General features: G+C 42.9%; 1 protein-coding gene across 3 annotated transcripts in view; it reads right to left on the reverse strand.

The window, feature by feature from the left end:
- NRXN3 (neurexin 3) overlaps positions 1–16,232 on the reverse strand; it is a 1,387,810-nt gene that overhangs the window by 1,346,735 nt on the left and 24,843 nt on the right. The window contains exon 2 of one of the 3 annotated variants that reach the window (XM_056852139.1): positions 2,452–2,469. The exons of the other annotated variants lie outside the window; for them this stretch is intronic. Coding sequence (XP_056708117.1) covers positions 2,452–2,469 — 18 coding nt within the window. The remainder of the gene's footprint in view (positions 1–2,451; positions 2,470–16,232) is intronic. 3 annotated transcript variants of the gene reach the window in all.

Below are 16,232 nucleotides of genomic sequence, written 5' to 3' on the forward strand. Positions count from 1 at the left end.
AGAGATTGAAGCACAACATGATTGCCACTTATTCATATATTCTTTTAAAAGGTTAGTTTTAATTGCATTAGATCTCTAAGTACCGTTTTCAGGAATTAAAGTTGTTTTCTTTTTTTGGGGTAGAAGTGTACAGTTCCACTTTCCATATGAAAGTAAAGAATTAAGTGTTGCTAATTGCACAAAGTGCTTAAGGGCCAACCCTGGATCTGCATGAAGCCATAAGGACATTTTTAACAGAAGCATCACAGCACAATTACATGAAAAGCGCAATGTAATTAAACAGTAGCCCTCATGTTTGAGGACTTGTTAGGGGGCACTTTGGTGGGGTGGGGAAGTTACAATGGAAACCTTGGAACTGCAGCCTTTTTTATGGCAGCTAATTATGCTCGGGCTCTTAGCACTTAAACAGCAGGAAAATTAAAACCACTAAACATAAAGGAGTAGGAGAGATGTATTTTTTTAAAAGCTTAAAATGACAACTGATTGAGGCCGTGATGGATGATAGAGTCTTTTTGTTCTTCTTAATTATAGCTTGTCCTGTTGCACTCAGCCAATGCTACATTGGGTAGAGTTTGTGTGTGTGTTATCAGCTGGAACAAAAAGACTGTGTTAGCATGATGGAAGACGAATGGTTGCATTTAGGCCCATAGACTGCCATTTCTACTCTGAATGACAGCAGGAAAGTATTACAGAATGTAACAAACAACATGGCAAGAACTGGACTTTATCCCTCAATGCATGGCCTGCCATGCTCGCTTGGTCCCCCCGCCCCCGGACAAACAGGGATGGGAACTGCTTCCAATGCAAACTGGGGATTTACTTGAAAGTTTGCTAGACTAAATTCAGGACTAAATTCAGTTCTCCAGCTCTTATAAGGAAGTGTTCAACAAAGAAAGGAAAGAATCTTACCAGGCTCACAGAGCTTCCTAGTAAACAAAAATGGGGATAGGCAGTGACATAAAGACACTTCACGACAGGTAGCTGTGTTAGTCTGTCTGTAGCAGTAGAAAAGTGCAAGAGTCCAGTAGCACCTTAAAGACTAATGAAATTTCTGGCAGGTTATGAGCTTTCGTGACCGACAGACAAACATGTTTCCTTAGAGTTTGGATTCTGTTGATCAAGCTGGTTCTGCATAGGTAGAATGGATCCCTTCTTTGGTGGCAGACCAATATCATATTGAGGATACCCCTCTGGGGTTGGGGTAGGTGGGCTTTTGGTAGTTGGTGATTTGATTATTAGGAATAGAGAGAGAGAGGGGTCTGTGACAGGTGTTTTGACTGCATGGGGACTTGCCTGCCTGATGCAAAAGTTGTGGACATCCCGTGCTGTCTAGATAGGTTGAATGATAATGCTGGGGAGGAATCAGCAGCCATGGTGCACACTGGCACCAATGACACAGGAAAATGAAGTCATGTGGTCCTGCAGGAAAAATTTAGGTAACTAGGCAGAAAGTTAAAGAACAGGACCTCGAAGGTCTCTGCATTTCTATCGGCTCCACACACAGGGCCAGCTAGACAGGTACAGATCATAGGTCTCAATGCTTGAGCAAGATTGCCAACTACAGGTAGGGTCTACATATCTTCCAGAATTAGTAACTAGGGTTGCTAGCCCCCAGATGGTGGCCGGAAATCTCCCATAATTACAACTGATCTCCAGGCAACAGAGATCAGTTCTCCAGAAGGAAACATCAACTTTAGAGGGTACACTAGATGAAAATTACATACATGTGTATGTAACATCTAGTCTGGCCCTTCGTCTCTTCTCTAAGAGGTGGATGATCACCTTTGGCTATAAGCTTTCTGCAGCCAGCAAACCAATACCTTATTGGTTCACTTGTAAGTGAAGGCTATGTATGAGGAGAGAAAAATACAGAGCCAGGAACAGGAAAGGAGCATTCTCTATGGATGAATATTTCCTTGGAGTTGAGAAATACAGAATTTAGGAGAATAAATCTGTTCATTCATTTTCCTGCTATAAACCCTTATACTATGCTGTCCAAGCAATATTTGGGGATGCCAGATTTATTTTATTTTTTTAAAGGTAACAGGGATGCTTTCCACTTCTTATTTCAGTCAAGTTTTTAAGCTCTTAAATATTTCAGATAAAACAGCATCTTTTTGGTGTTGGCAAATTCACACTGTGGTGGTAGAAACATAGGAAGACTAGCCCTTCACTTTTTGGACAATCCCTGAACGGGCTAGAATCTGAAAAACAAGTGAACTTGATGCATTCTTCTTTATTTAAATAGCATTTTTGGCACAGTCACCATTTTATTTTTCACATCCTCAGAAAAAGACATTACAGGGCACATATAATGACCATTCATGTGATCTGGTTTTCCCCCACCCCCATCTTGAGTGTTTGTTTCAGACACCCATGGTTGGAATTCTTAGTCATTTTCAGCCGTCCTTAAAAAGGGCAACCTTCCACTTTAGCTAACACAACACTCACCTGGAACACGATTGGCATCTAATGAAGCATTTTCATAAGAAGCAGGAAAGGAGAGAGAGAGAGAAAGAAAGAGAAAAAGTATTAGACACACACATGCACCAACAAGCAGTTGAGCTTCTTTGCATGGAAATCAATTTCATGCAAAACCAGAAGTTTGCTTGAAAGTCACCCGTCTATAGCAAGAAGCCCACCCATGCAAGGGAAAAGGGCTTTGGGTCCTCCTCCACTGTGCATGTAGAAATAAATCTGATGTCATATCTGTCTGGAGAGAACAAGAGGTTCCGGAATCAGACAGACCCAAGCTCAGTCAGCTCCTGCAAGAAGAATGGTTGGTGTTGTTTCATTTCACACACTGTTTCAGTCAAGCAAAAAAAAAAAAAATTGCCCCCACAGCAGGATACTTTCATTCACATAAATTCAAGAACATTCATTGTAGTGGGGAAAGAGAGGCATCGGCTCCCCATCCAGAAAGGGTTCACATGAATTTATGACCAGTTGCTGGGCTCCAAATTCAGTCCCAAGAGCTAGGGGGAAAACTCTTTTACTTCTTCCTGACCACTGTTCCCTTTGACCATCCTTCACTGCAGACAACATTCAGAGTTTGTTGGTGTTTCTACAAGTCATTCCTCACCAGGAAGTGGCTATACTTTGCGGGTTAAAAACTGGGCATTGGACCAATGGTATGACTTGCTGAAATGCAGTTTCATATGTTCAGATCTATAGATACAACCCAAACACCAGCCCGTACATCTTTCCTACACACAATACAAGAGCTCTGCCAGGTGATCAAATTAACCCTGAAAAAAAGTTTTTAAAAAAGTGGAAAGAAATAGAAAAGATTATGAGAGCCTATCAAATACAAATTTGATTAAATTTATAATCCAGAGTAACACTTGCAACACAGTCAACACAGCACCGAGGGGAGGGGGAGGGGGAGAGCTGTCTGCTTCTGAATTGGAAACTACTTCAGAAGTTTAAATTTTAAAAAATCAAATAAGCAAACAAAGAAATAAACTTCTTCACCTTTTGTTATTGCAAGTTTAATCATCCCAGATATTTTCATTTGCCACAACATGCATGTCAAGATAATCTCAGATCTCACAAATAAAGCAGGTCAGTAGTTCAATATTTGAAGGATATCTGAATGCTCCCAAGAGAGGAAGTGGACTTGAACAGATACTTTTTGTCCTTCTAAGATAGTACCAAGTACCTCAGAGTGTTGCTACATGCATTTTGTCTCAGATCAACCTACAAAAACAACCCTTTAACACATCCACAACTCATTATAATCATACTTCCAGGCAACCTAGCTGGCTAATCCAGTCTCCAATGTTCAATGAGCATGAGCCTTATTCTAATGCTTTGAATGGATACCAGCACTTCAACAATGCTTCCTGGTAGGATGTGTAGAGCCCCTACAAAAGCATCTTGCATGTCCCATATCATATTTACACACTGCCTATTCCTAGAGATATTACGCAGACGATCATGGTAAATTTCAACAGGCTAATTGCTGATGTATCATTGGATCTGGACAGCTGAGCAACCTGAAACTTCTCTTTATGGGCCAAAGTAAATACACTCAAAATGAATATTATACCTAGCATTATTTATATTTTATGTGCAATTCCTTTTCATATACCTTGCAGATGTATTCATAAAATACTTTATTTCGGAAATGTATATGGGGTTCCTTACTTCTCTGGATTTCTTTAGAGAGGATGCAACTCCCATTTAATGAAAGATTATTTGGATTCCCTGATCTTGGTTTATATCGTCAGACATATTTGTTAACTTGTATTAATTACTGGGATCATTCCTCGCAGTTGGACTATGCATCTTGGGTTCTTTTGGAGGCTTCTTGTCTAGTGTCGCTCTCTAAGTTGAATGCATTAAGGACTACGTATCCTAGAGTGGATCCCATTCTTTCTGCAATTTCTGCAGCTAGAGAACTATGGTGCATAATGTCACAGCAATATCATTTTGATCCATTTCCACATGCTAAATTAACATTATGGACCAATTCAGACCTAAAAACTGGGAAGAAATATTTGTTATGGAAGGCTTAGACCAGTAGAGGGATTTTTATGTTGGCCCAGTTGATAAGACTACGGTGATGAGTTTTTGTCATTTTCTCTGCTGATGTCTGGAGATGACCTGTCAACTTCTGTTGAACGGCAATACTTACAATTACAACATCTGTTGCTATCTAAATATGGCCCTGTGGCATTAAGTGTCTCAGAGTCCTCTTTGCTCCTGGAAACGCTAATTGAATTGATGCAGAAAATGAAACCTACAATATTTGTTTATAAATATTTGATGTTGATGCATAAATGAGTCTCAGGAATGAATGGAATAAGGAGTTAGATCACTGTGTTTTGCCAAAGTAATGGGATGTGGCCTTAAAGTTTATACCTCCTCTCTCTATGGATTTTAAGTTGCGACTGATTCAGCAAAAAATATGTTCAGGATGAACTGGACATCACAGTGACTGTTCAGTAATGGATTGAATAAAGTGTCTAATTGTTAGTGTTGTAACTCCCAGGGCACATCCCTTAAACATATGCTCTGGGCATGTCCAGGCATTCATTTTTTCTGGGAAGAATTCATTCCTCACATCAATTCTGCATTAGAATATATTAAAATATTCACTGCTTTTTAAGGATGCTTATGTACTTCTAAACTATCTGCCTGTCTCCTAGAGGCCAACCATTGGTCAACCAAAATGGACCCTCTGTGCCCTTGTATTACATACATTGGAGAGATAAATGCCCACCTCCTGTAAATCAATGGACTGAGGACTTCACAACGTTATCAGTATTTGAATGCATGGCATATAGAAAACAATTGCATATGGACTTATTTTAAGATATTTGGAAATCTTTTATAGAACCTTATGTGCAGATCTGCCACCACTGTTGTTATATTTTTATTTCTACTCTCTATATGCTTTTCCCTTTTTTCTTTTTTATTAATTACTAGATTTTGAGTTTTCCCCCCTTCTTGTTCTTTTTTTCTGAAAGTAATAAAATTTAAAAAATACACATTGCCTATTTGCACGGGCATAATGTTATATATTACCCATAAATACAAATGCATTCATTACCCACACTACTTATTGAGGTGGGTTTAGGGACAATTGATAGAATAGCCATTAACATTTATTGAGCAATTCCTACAATGACTCCCACAGGTACATGTTGGATCATGATGCAGAAGAGCCTGAAAATTGCATCCATCAAGGATTCCTGTGTTGGGAATGGTGGCCCAAGGCAACGAACCTGGTGGGTGAAGAAGCAACAGCAGTAAAGAACCTAACAGCAGCAAAGGATCTCATTGTATGGGACACTGATGGTATAGGTTTGATCCCATGACAGGTAATTTAGTTGCAAATGCCAGCCCCCCTCCAAGGGGCAACCTGAATCTAGACAGTGCCACTGGAGAAGGGGAAAGGTTAATTATATGACTCTGCACCATTTTCATGATTGAAACTATCTCCCTAGGCTACTTTAAGCCCTGGGAGGGAAAAAGAGAGAGGTATCCATGAAGTCTGTATTCCACCACCCCCCTCTCCTTATTGGAATGTAAAGCAGCTGGGCAGGGAGGTGGGTTTCCGATCAGGTCAATGGAACAGGAAGAATCGAAACACTGGTTTCAGATCCCTTCATCTACTGCTGATTATTGCACCTAATTTATACACTAGGGGATTCAATCATGGATAAAAATGAAAAGCAGCCACACAGGATCAGACCAATGGCCTTTCGAGTCCAGCATCCTGTTGCACACAGTGGCCACCCAGATGCCCCCAGAAAGCCTAAAAGAAGGGCATGGTGGCAAGAGCCTCTTTTCACTCTGCTTCCCTCCAGTGGGTTAGCTGCCTCTGAACATGGAGGTTCCATGTAGTCACTGAGCCTAACAGCCAACAATAGACATAACAATATACAATCAAAACACCTCTATCAAAACAAAACTTTTCTTGTTAAAAACATAATATACTATTCGATTCCTCTTGGTGCCCCCAACGATTGTGGTCAGCTCTAGTCAGTGGGGGAGAAGATAACAGCGGGCCTCCCTGTTTTCCCCCCTTCCATCTTGGTCCTGTTCTTCCACCTACTGACCTGACTAGCCTTCCACCGCCACTAGTAGTTTTATAGTAGCCATTGGGATTTTTTGGTTTTTAGTTAAGTGGATTTTACCCCAAGTTTTAATAGTGTTTTATTATATCATGTACCATGGCACTGTATTTTAAATTGAATGTATCATTGACATTATTGATGTGAGCCGCCCTGAGCCCAGCCCTGGCCAGGAAAGGGCGGGATAAAAATCCAACAAAATAAATAAATAAATAATTTCATTTTTAGTCTTCTCTGCCTCCAAGAAGCAAAAGGCAACATAAATATTCTACACTCTTTAACCACATAATCATCCTTTGAAGAAAGTAAAGCTGTGAAAGAAATGATTGGCCCAAGGTCACATAGTGAGCTTCCTGACAGAATGGGGATGTGAACCCAAGTCTTCACAGTCATATTCCTACACTCTAACCACTACACCACGCCCTGACCTGGATGGCCCAGGCTAGCCTGATCTCGTCAGATCTCAGAAGCTAAGCAGGGTCAGCCCTGGTCAGTATTTGGATGGGAGACCACCAAGGAATACCAGAGTTTCTGTGCAGAGGAAGGCACTGGCAAAACCACCTCTGTTAAAGTCTCTTGCCATGAAAACCCAAAAGGGGTCGCCATAAGTTGGCTGCGACTTGACGGCACTTTACACACACACACACACACTCACAACCACTACACCACACTGGCTCTCCAGCTGTTACTGGACTAAGAGGTGACAGGTTACAAGGTAAGAAGCAGTGGATAGGAAAGGTCAACTGGGATAATAGTATGAAAACCATTCACACCCCAGAAACTACACTATTATTTGACACCAGTGAGAGAAAAATTGCAACCAATCAGTTCCCAGAAAAATCAGGAGTCTAATAGGGAAAGAATGGGAACTGTGGATTATTGCCAAGATAATCTGGAAGAAATGTTACCTGTGTGTATGACTGAGAGCAACTGCTTCACGACTGCCAGGTACAGAAACCCCCTTGGAGTACGATAAACAGCCACAGCCATTACAATGCTCAGCTGAACTAGGGAGTGGTAGTTGCTATCTGCTGAATGAGTTCATTAACTATCATATGGTGTGACGTTTCTCCCATGTATCTATAAGTGTAGCCCACTCTCCTACGTTGCTGTGGAACGACTCTGGAGTTAAAAATGGCAATTATCAATTCTATATGTGTGCCTTTTCAGAGAGCATGACCTTTTATATTTTGTGTGAGTCAAAGCAGCCTACTCTATACATGACTGCAACTCAGGGAAAAGGGCATTCCTTCTTAGCAAAAAAAACCCCCAACAAAAACCCTGTGTAACTTGCATTTCCTTGGCTAGTAATGGCAATCTTGCATATCTGTGATCTTCTGGATCATGGTCATTTTATACAGAGGTCATCAGATCAATAATGTAGGCACATAACAATATCCACTTTACTTTACAGCAAACAACCAAATTATATTGGTAACCCAAACAATATTAAGTCAACAGATGATGGAAGACACTGCCAATGATCATTAATAGGCTTACTTAGTTGGGACCGACAAACTGTACATTTTATGGACAGTAAAGGTACTGTATAATAGATCTCACAGTTTTATGGTACAAGAAAGATACCAGACTGCTCAGCAGAGAGGAATGACTATCAATAGAGGGAGGCTATTCTAGCAGCACATAATGAGCCTAGCTATTAGGTAAGATCTGATTCTGCTCTGTGTGAGTTCACCTACAGAGGCAAGGCAGGTGAGCCCAAAAGACAAGGCCTTTTCAGTTGTACCTTATTGGTTGTGGAATTCCCTGCCCCACAGTTGCTCACCTGGCACCACACCTGTTGAGCTTCTAAAATTAGCTCATGCCTTTGTTTCAGAGGGTATTTTTTTCCTGTTTCTTGCAGGCTTAAATCTGTTGGTGATACTCAGAATTCTTTTTCATTAATTTGGTCTCTAATCTCAAACAGGTTCTGATGCATGGTCTGTTATTGCTGAGTTTTATAACTGGTTCTGTGATATTTACATTTGGAGATCGGTAGCTATATCAAGAGTGATAGCTAAAAGTGCAGGAAATAAACATTTTAAGTAACTAAATGAAACATATACAACTGAGGGCAAGAAAACAATGTGAGATAAGGACCAGGAAAATAAGACGACATGGCAGGCATGAACATGCATGCAAATGAGTTCCGACTAGATGAAGAAAGTTAGAAGAAATAATGCTGGAAAGCCATAGGTGGATTCAGATTTACCAGTTGAGGCTGGTAAAGCCACAGTAGGGTCAGAATTACTAATGGTAACTACTGATATTCATGTCCTGACATAACACTGACAACTGGTGAGATGGAAGCTTATAATCTCATTCCATACCTACCCCACATTTCAGTGGTACCATTTCACTTGTTTGTGGTTTGTATCACATAAAATATGCACTTCCGTTTCATTTTCATCTCTTTGTCATGATTCAAGAGATGTTCAGGATTGGTGACAAGGACCAATTAGGTCCAGAGTGAGTGCAAGAAGCAATTTCCCAGTTTGGGGTACTGGTAATAGGGTCTCCTGGCTTGCCTGTAGATGGTCATGGTTGCACTGCCTTGTATAAAACCACTATGAATGGGGTTCAGGGAATAGTGGAGGGAGGTGGCCAGCTAGCCCACTAGCCCTATTGTTTGCCTGCAACTACTGGTAAAGCCTATTGCCTGCAGTTAGGGTTGCCAACCCCCAGGTAGTGGCTGGAGATCTCCAACTATTACAACTGATCTCCAGACAATGGAGATCTATTCCTCCGGTGAAAATGGCCCCTTTGGCAGTTGGACTTTATGGCACTGAAGTCTCTCCCCTCCCCAAACCCCGCCCTTCTCAGGCTCCGCTCCAAAACCTCCAAGTATTTCCCAACCCAGAGCTGGCAACCCTACCTTCAACATAGCTGAACACCAGCTAAACACTCTTAATTTGGGTAATTTGTTCAAAAGAATTCCTGAAACAAGAAAATGATTTATTTACATTATTTAGTCAACAGGTACTAATTGTCTTTGTTATCAGATAACACCGGCATCAGGAGATGAATATGGATTTTAATTATCAGTCAGTCAAATCACTGCTAATTAACTTAAAACTTTTATTCTGTTGGCACTCTTAAAATGAAAAAAGGAATAAAATGGGACTCGGGCAGGGTAAGGTCAAGTTAAATAAACATTATGTGATCTCTGCCCAATGAAATTTTTGGATTATTGGTCACTCAATAGCAGTTCATTAGAAGTTGTCAGAACAACACTGGCAGTGCAACACTAAACAGAGTTAAATTCTTCTAAGTCCATTGACTTCAATGGACTTCAAAGAGTGTAATTCTGGTTAGGATGGCACTTAGAAGAAGGCAACATGGTAAAAGGTGTACAAGCAGGGATAAAGGCATGCCTTCTATAGGTGTGCATTTTTAAAAAATGTTATGGTGAGCCCTGGAATGCCAGTACATTTGTATAAGTAGTTTTGAAGGGTTACTTTCTTTATCTTGAAACAGGGGAAAAGGCATGACCCACCCACCCACCACCAAAAAAAACAGCCACTGTGAGTACTGGCGTGTCAATGGGTTCCACTGATCTTTTTGCTGTATTCTGTTATTATTTTTAACAGATCCTTTTTGCTCCCTAATGCTAACCCCTCCAAAAAGCCAACTCTTGCATCCATTAAGACACGTTAAAAAAAATTTGCTACCTGATTGCTATCTGCATGCATTTGGACCTGTACATTCTCTGTGCTCTTGCCCATTCTATTAACCTATTTTCCTGAACCACTTATCTGTTTTAATTCCTGTATATTTTTTCTGTTCCTGGTATTGCTACCCCAAGTTTCTCTGATCCCACCAAACTTATACATAAGCCCCAGTGTTGTTTGTTCTGAGGACCACTTCAGAAGCAGTTTATTTGGACCTGAGAAGCAGCATAGTTGGGGGAGCTTAACCCTTTCTCTGTCCACAGATTCTTTGCTATATTACATTTTTATCCTGCCAAGGAATATCGTTCTCTCCTCCATTGTACCCTCACAACAACCCTGTAAGGTACAAAAGGCTGAGACATGGACTAACTGGTCCAATCAATATCAATATCAAGCATATTCTCCTACTCACTGGGCAGCTTCCTCTGCTAACAATTTGAACTGGAAAAGTGACAGGTGGGGGTAAAGCATCCTCTCTCCTTTATTACCACCACACTCCAAATCCCCCCTCCTGAAGGTGCTTTTAACAGTGGTGTTGGAGCTCTATTACACACATTTGGGAACACTTGTCCCCCAACCTCCTAATCTTGTTTATGTCCCGGCAAGTCCCTGATATCTGCTCATCTGCTTTCCAACTGTCATTGTGGCCTAAAGGGCTGATATACAACGCTTGGAATGTACTACAGATTCCACATCCCTTGTACAACTCTAACTACCACAGGCCTCTCCTTCAGTGTAGAGGTTATCCCCTTCACTAGCTCACAGCCCTTCAAAAACAGTGAGCTAAGTCTCCTGACACAAAGGAATGGCTGGATTCCCTTTGTCCTATACACAAGGGCTCATTTACGGCGGCTTTGTACAGTGCTGAGAAGCAAGCCAAGGCTGTTTGCTTTAGCTCTGTGATGCTAATAGCTGTGCAGAAACAGAGATCAGCAGGGCGACTGCCTTTGTCATCTGCGTGCAGCGTTCACCACCTGGGCAGGGTAGAAAAGGAAACAGGAAGATCAAGAGAGATGAGAAGGAACAGATGATATTGTAGCTCAGATCATTGTCGTGCCTGTAGTGAGAAACGTCTGGGGCATTTTATTTTAATATTTTATGTGAGTTTTGTCAGTGATGAAAGATGCAGAACTGACAGCCCTGGAGAAAGAAGGTTTTTGTTTGAGTGGCACAAAGATAGGTAGCTCCTAGGGCAGGCCTGTAACAGTTTACTATCCCTCTTGGCTCCAGTTGCCAAACTCCAGGTGGGACCTGGAGTTCTCCCAGAATTAGAATTGATCCCCAGGCAACAGAGGTCAGTTCCCTTGGAGAAAATGGCCACTTCCCAGGGTGGACTCGATGGCATTATACCCCACTGAGCTTCCTCCCCTCTGCAAGCTCCTCCCTCACCAAGCTCCACCCCCAAAATCTCCAGGTCTTTCTCAACCAGGAGTTGGCAACCCTACTCATGGCAGAGCAAAGCTGAAGGGGCCCCCTCTAAAGGAACTGTGGGCCTCTTCATTTACACCAAAGATTTAGGCCGCATCCTCTCTGGACTTGCTGGTGGACACCTGTCTGCTGGTAACAGAGACTACCGTGACTCTACCAAGTCCAGCCTCTGAACAGCCGTCAGATGGGAACAACCCAAGATGAAAGGAAGCCATTCACCCAGTAGTGAAAGACTTCCTCTCCAATTACTAGTCACTTGATCACTTTAGCTACACCTACCAAGATGGGTCTCCGGTTACTCTGTGAATTTCCATGGGAATGATTTCAAATAACAGGTGTAAGCAGGAAAGAGGAGGTTATGTGGCAAAGAGAAGACTTACTACCAAGCAGCACACTTCAGACATCCTAGCTGATATTTTGGGCAAAAATCCATTGAAAAATGTGAAGCAAAAAAATCCCTATAACCAGCCTTCTCTTTTTACCTACTGCAGCTAGGTGGTGTATGAACACTGCCCAGGTGAACTGACACAAAGAAAGTATGTGCACCTTTTTGCTTATGGAAAACAAATTAATGCTTACATTAATCAGTATAGTATTCTGTCCTATATTCTCTACACTGCACTGACACATGTATACACACAAATACTGAAACTCAACCTTAACATCAACTCTAATTCAAAGGTACTTTTGGCATTGTGTGAAAATACCATGAACACATGCCTATCTGGACACAATGAAATGAGAGAAAAACCACACACCTTCTAGTAGAAGTAGTCCACATATCAGTTCAGTTGTTCTATAATCTTTCAGCAGGGGCAGATTGTGGTTTGGGGCTGTTGTTTTTTTGGGGGGTTGCTGTTTTTATCATTAAGGAAGATCAGTTTATATCCCAACTTAGATAATATTTTTGCCACAGGGGTGATACTATTAATGTTAATCTTGGTGAAAAAGATACAGTATTCTTGAGTAATACTGTACCCATTTGGATTTGCCTCAACCTGGATGGCTCAGGCTAGCTGGATCTTGTCAGATCTCAGAAGTGAAGCAGGATTGACCCTGGTCAGTATTTGGAGGGGAAATATTCAAGTAAGTCCAGGGTCACTACACAGAAGCAGGCAATGGCAAACTACCTCTGTTTATTTCTTAACTGGAAAACTCCACAGAGTCACCATACGTTGGCTGCAACTTGAAGGCACTTTCCACCAGCAGCCATTTGAGCTTACTGAGCCCGGTTTGTTGGGGAGGGCGGGATATAAGTTGAAAATTGTTGTTGTTGTTGTTGTTGTTGTTATTCCTTGAATGGGTCATCACATTTTTAGAAAAAAGGGAGGTGAGAAAAAAAATCTGTGGAACACTGGAAAATGACCTAGTGCATGAACAGATTCTTCTATTAAAAGTTTGCCCTGCTGCTTCTAAGAATGCAGCATCACCCTCCGCTTCCATTTACGCAATAATTTCATCTCCTGACTGATCCTGCAACTTCAAAGCTTTCCACCGTGAATTGTGGGGGACACTGAATACCCTGCATTATTTCGTAAGAACTGTAACCAACGTCACACCATAATCAGATGTTTGAAAAGGACCGCTTGCGCCATGTTTCTTTCACTCCCCACCTAACAGGAAAGAAAGTTAATGTATGAGGAGCTTGCTGTTCTCTCAACCACTCTCTGCCACTGCTGTAAAGACCAATACTGAGAATTCACAGCAAGAGATGAAATGGCTCTTAGCTCCCAAGGGAGAGAGCCCCGTACACCTCTGCTATGTGCTCTGCACAGCCCTGAGTGCTCTGGAGGTAAATAGCACTCTGAAAAGCAAGGCAAGGAATTTAGAGAAAAGGAGGAGGAAGTGATGATTAAGCAAAAAAAGAGCTGGTAAAGTCTGAAAATGGGCTGGGGCTGTAACCTATTTGCTGTACCTGGCCTTCAAATTAATAAAACAAGTCCCCTGGTAAGTCTGCTGGAGTTATTAAAGGATGCTAATATCTCCCCCCCCCCCGAGTAATCTGGAGAAGCACAGCTGGAGCTTGGAAGAGCTGCCGGTAGCTTGGGGAGGGAGGTGGCGGAGAGAGAAGACCCTTCAATCCCACTAGACGATTCTGACAGTGCTGCCTGATCCTCCCTGAGAGGGAATGTGAAGTTATGCATGATGGGGGAATGGGGTTACAAGGCTGAAATGGTTCCTCCTTTCCAGCCTCTACTACCAGCACAGTTTTCACAAAAGAGAAGGAGTCTTTTCCCCATTTTGCTATGCCCTGAATTATGCTACCTAGGCATTCTAAACTCTCTATGACTCAGCAAAGAATCAACAGTAAGACCCAATTCCTAGAATCCCAGGTGACAAAAGCGTTCAGACTAGAGGAATCTCCAGAAAGGATTGACCGAGGCCATATGAGTGGGAAGATGGCTTTATCCATCCCCGGACAGGTGGTGCCTGTGCTGATAGACATATCCTTTGGCACAGAAGCACTGTAATCAAGATACTGTAGTTTGCATTCTTGCAGGCAAAGAAGGCTTCGACAGAGAAGATGTCCCAGAAATGTACCTACAGAAGTGCCATCAAGTCACAACCGACTCATGGTGACTCCAGCAAGGGGCGTTGAAGGTGCTTGAGAAGCATAGGTGGTTTTTGCCACTGCCTTCCTCTGTCGAGTCTTCCTTGATTCCTTCCCATCCAAGTACTAAACCTGCTAAGCTTCCAAGATCTGACAAGGTTGGGCTATATCATTCCACCTTCCCTCCCATCACATGCTAAGCCGCACTATTAAACAAACGTGATGGCTGAAGCATAGCTATCCACACAGAATCGTTTAATTATGCTAGCACATTTAAACTTCTAACGACAAGTAGTGTGCTCGCCTTATCTAATTCATTTTATCATACGCACCTCTACTGTATATACCTAATTCCGAACTGTGCCTTCTGCCTGCAGATACTTAAACCCACAGATAGGGGGCACACTCACCCCAAACAGATGCTTCTTCAAAGTCAAGGTACTCCCGAAATATGCAGAAAAATCTGAAAACTTTTTTTAAAAAACCAGGAGTTTAAATTCCCCCCCTTTAAAAAAAAAATACCTACTGTTGAGATGGAGAGGGCCCGGCCACAGAGGCAATGGAGCCCAGGATGCCTGGAATGGCTCCTGGCCCAGCCTCTGTGGTGGCAGACACCTGGAGCAGCTCTGGGCTGCCTGGAGGACTTCCCAGCTGGAGGAAAAGATGGCCAGGCTGGAAAGAACCTCGGGTGCTGGGGTAGGAGTAGGGTCTACTCCAGCCACCAGGCCAGCTGAGAGGTGGTTGGGGATGGAGGAGGTGGCAGCGAGGATGATCAGGCTGAAAGGAGGCAGCTGTGCAGAGATAAGCCGGTGATGCAGTGCAGCAGCCTCCAAGGACAGAGAGGCCTGAAGAGACCATGAAGTGGCAACAGCAGGACAGCTGCAGTGAAGACAGGTGGGAGGTGGGAGAGGACAGGGGATCCAACCTCCGAATAGTGGCTGGAGATCTCTTGCTATTACAACGGATCCCCAGCCAATAGAGATCAGTTTACCTAGAGAAAATGGCCCCTTTGGCAATTGGACTCTATGGCATTGAAGTCCCTCCCCTCCCCAAACCCTGCCCTCCTCAGACTCTGCCCCAAAAACCTCCTGCGAGTGATGAAAAGGGACCTGGCAACCTTAACTGGGGAGGTGGTGGCAGTGTAAGAGGTTGGAGAGGGAGAGAAAGTGTCCACTATCGACAGCGAGTGCTGAAGGGGCTACAGGGCAGCTGGAAAGCCCAGGAAGACAGCAGCCCTCCAGAGAACCATAGGTACTGGTGGGGAGGGGGCTGAGGAGGCAAGTAGGTGAGAAGTTGGGTTGCCAGCTTTGGGTTGGAAAAGACGTGGAGATTTGGGGGGGTGGAGCCTGAAGAGGGGAGGGTTTGGGGAGGGGAGGGACTTCAATAGGGCAAATGCCACAGAGTTCATCTTTCAAGACAGCCATTTTCTCCAGGTGAACTGATTTCTGTTCTCTAGAGATCAGTTGTAATAGTGGGAGATCTCCAGCCACCACCTGGAGGTTGGCAACCCTGGTGAGGAGCAAACCCACCCACCCCCATGGACTCTAGAAGGCAGTGGAGGCATGACAGGAAAAGAATGACAGTGTGGGAGAAGCACTGTCAACATGGGTAAAATGGAAAAAAAGAGAAACAGAGGTAGAAGGAATAACAGTAGTGGGGAGCAATGACAGTAGCTGCCCGGCCAGTACAGTAGCCATGGCTGAAATTTTTTAAAAGTCAGAAACAGAGAGAGAAAGGGAATGGTGGTAGTGGGGGGGGGGTGAGGAATGACAATAGCCATGACTGAAATGGAAAGAAAAAGAGACAGAAACAGAGAAAGAATGATAGTAGCAGAGTGTGTCTGTGTGCCTATGTGTGTGTAGAGGAATAACAAAAGCCATGGCTGAAATGGAAAGAAAAAGAGACAGAAACAGTAAGAATGACAGTGGGGGGTGACAGTAACCATGGGTGAAATGGAAAGAAAAAGAGATAGAAACAGAGAGAAGGCATGACCGTAGA

Source organism: Euleptes europaea, chromosome 6, assembly GCF_029931775.1.
Source record: "Euleptes europaea isolate rEulEur1 chromosome 6, rEulEur1.hap1, whole genome shotgun sequence".
In the NCBI taxonomy this organism is placed as follows: domain Eukaryota; kingdom Metazoa; phylum Chordata; class Lepidosauria; order Squamata; family Sphaerodactylidae; genus Euleptes; species Euleptes europaea.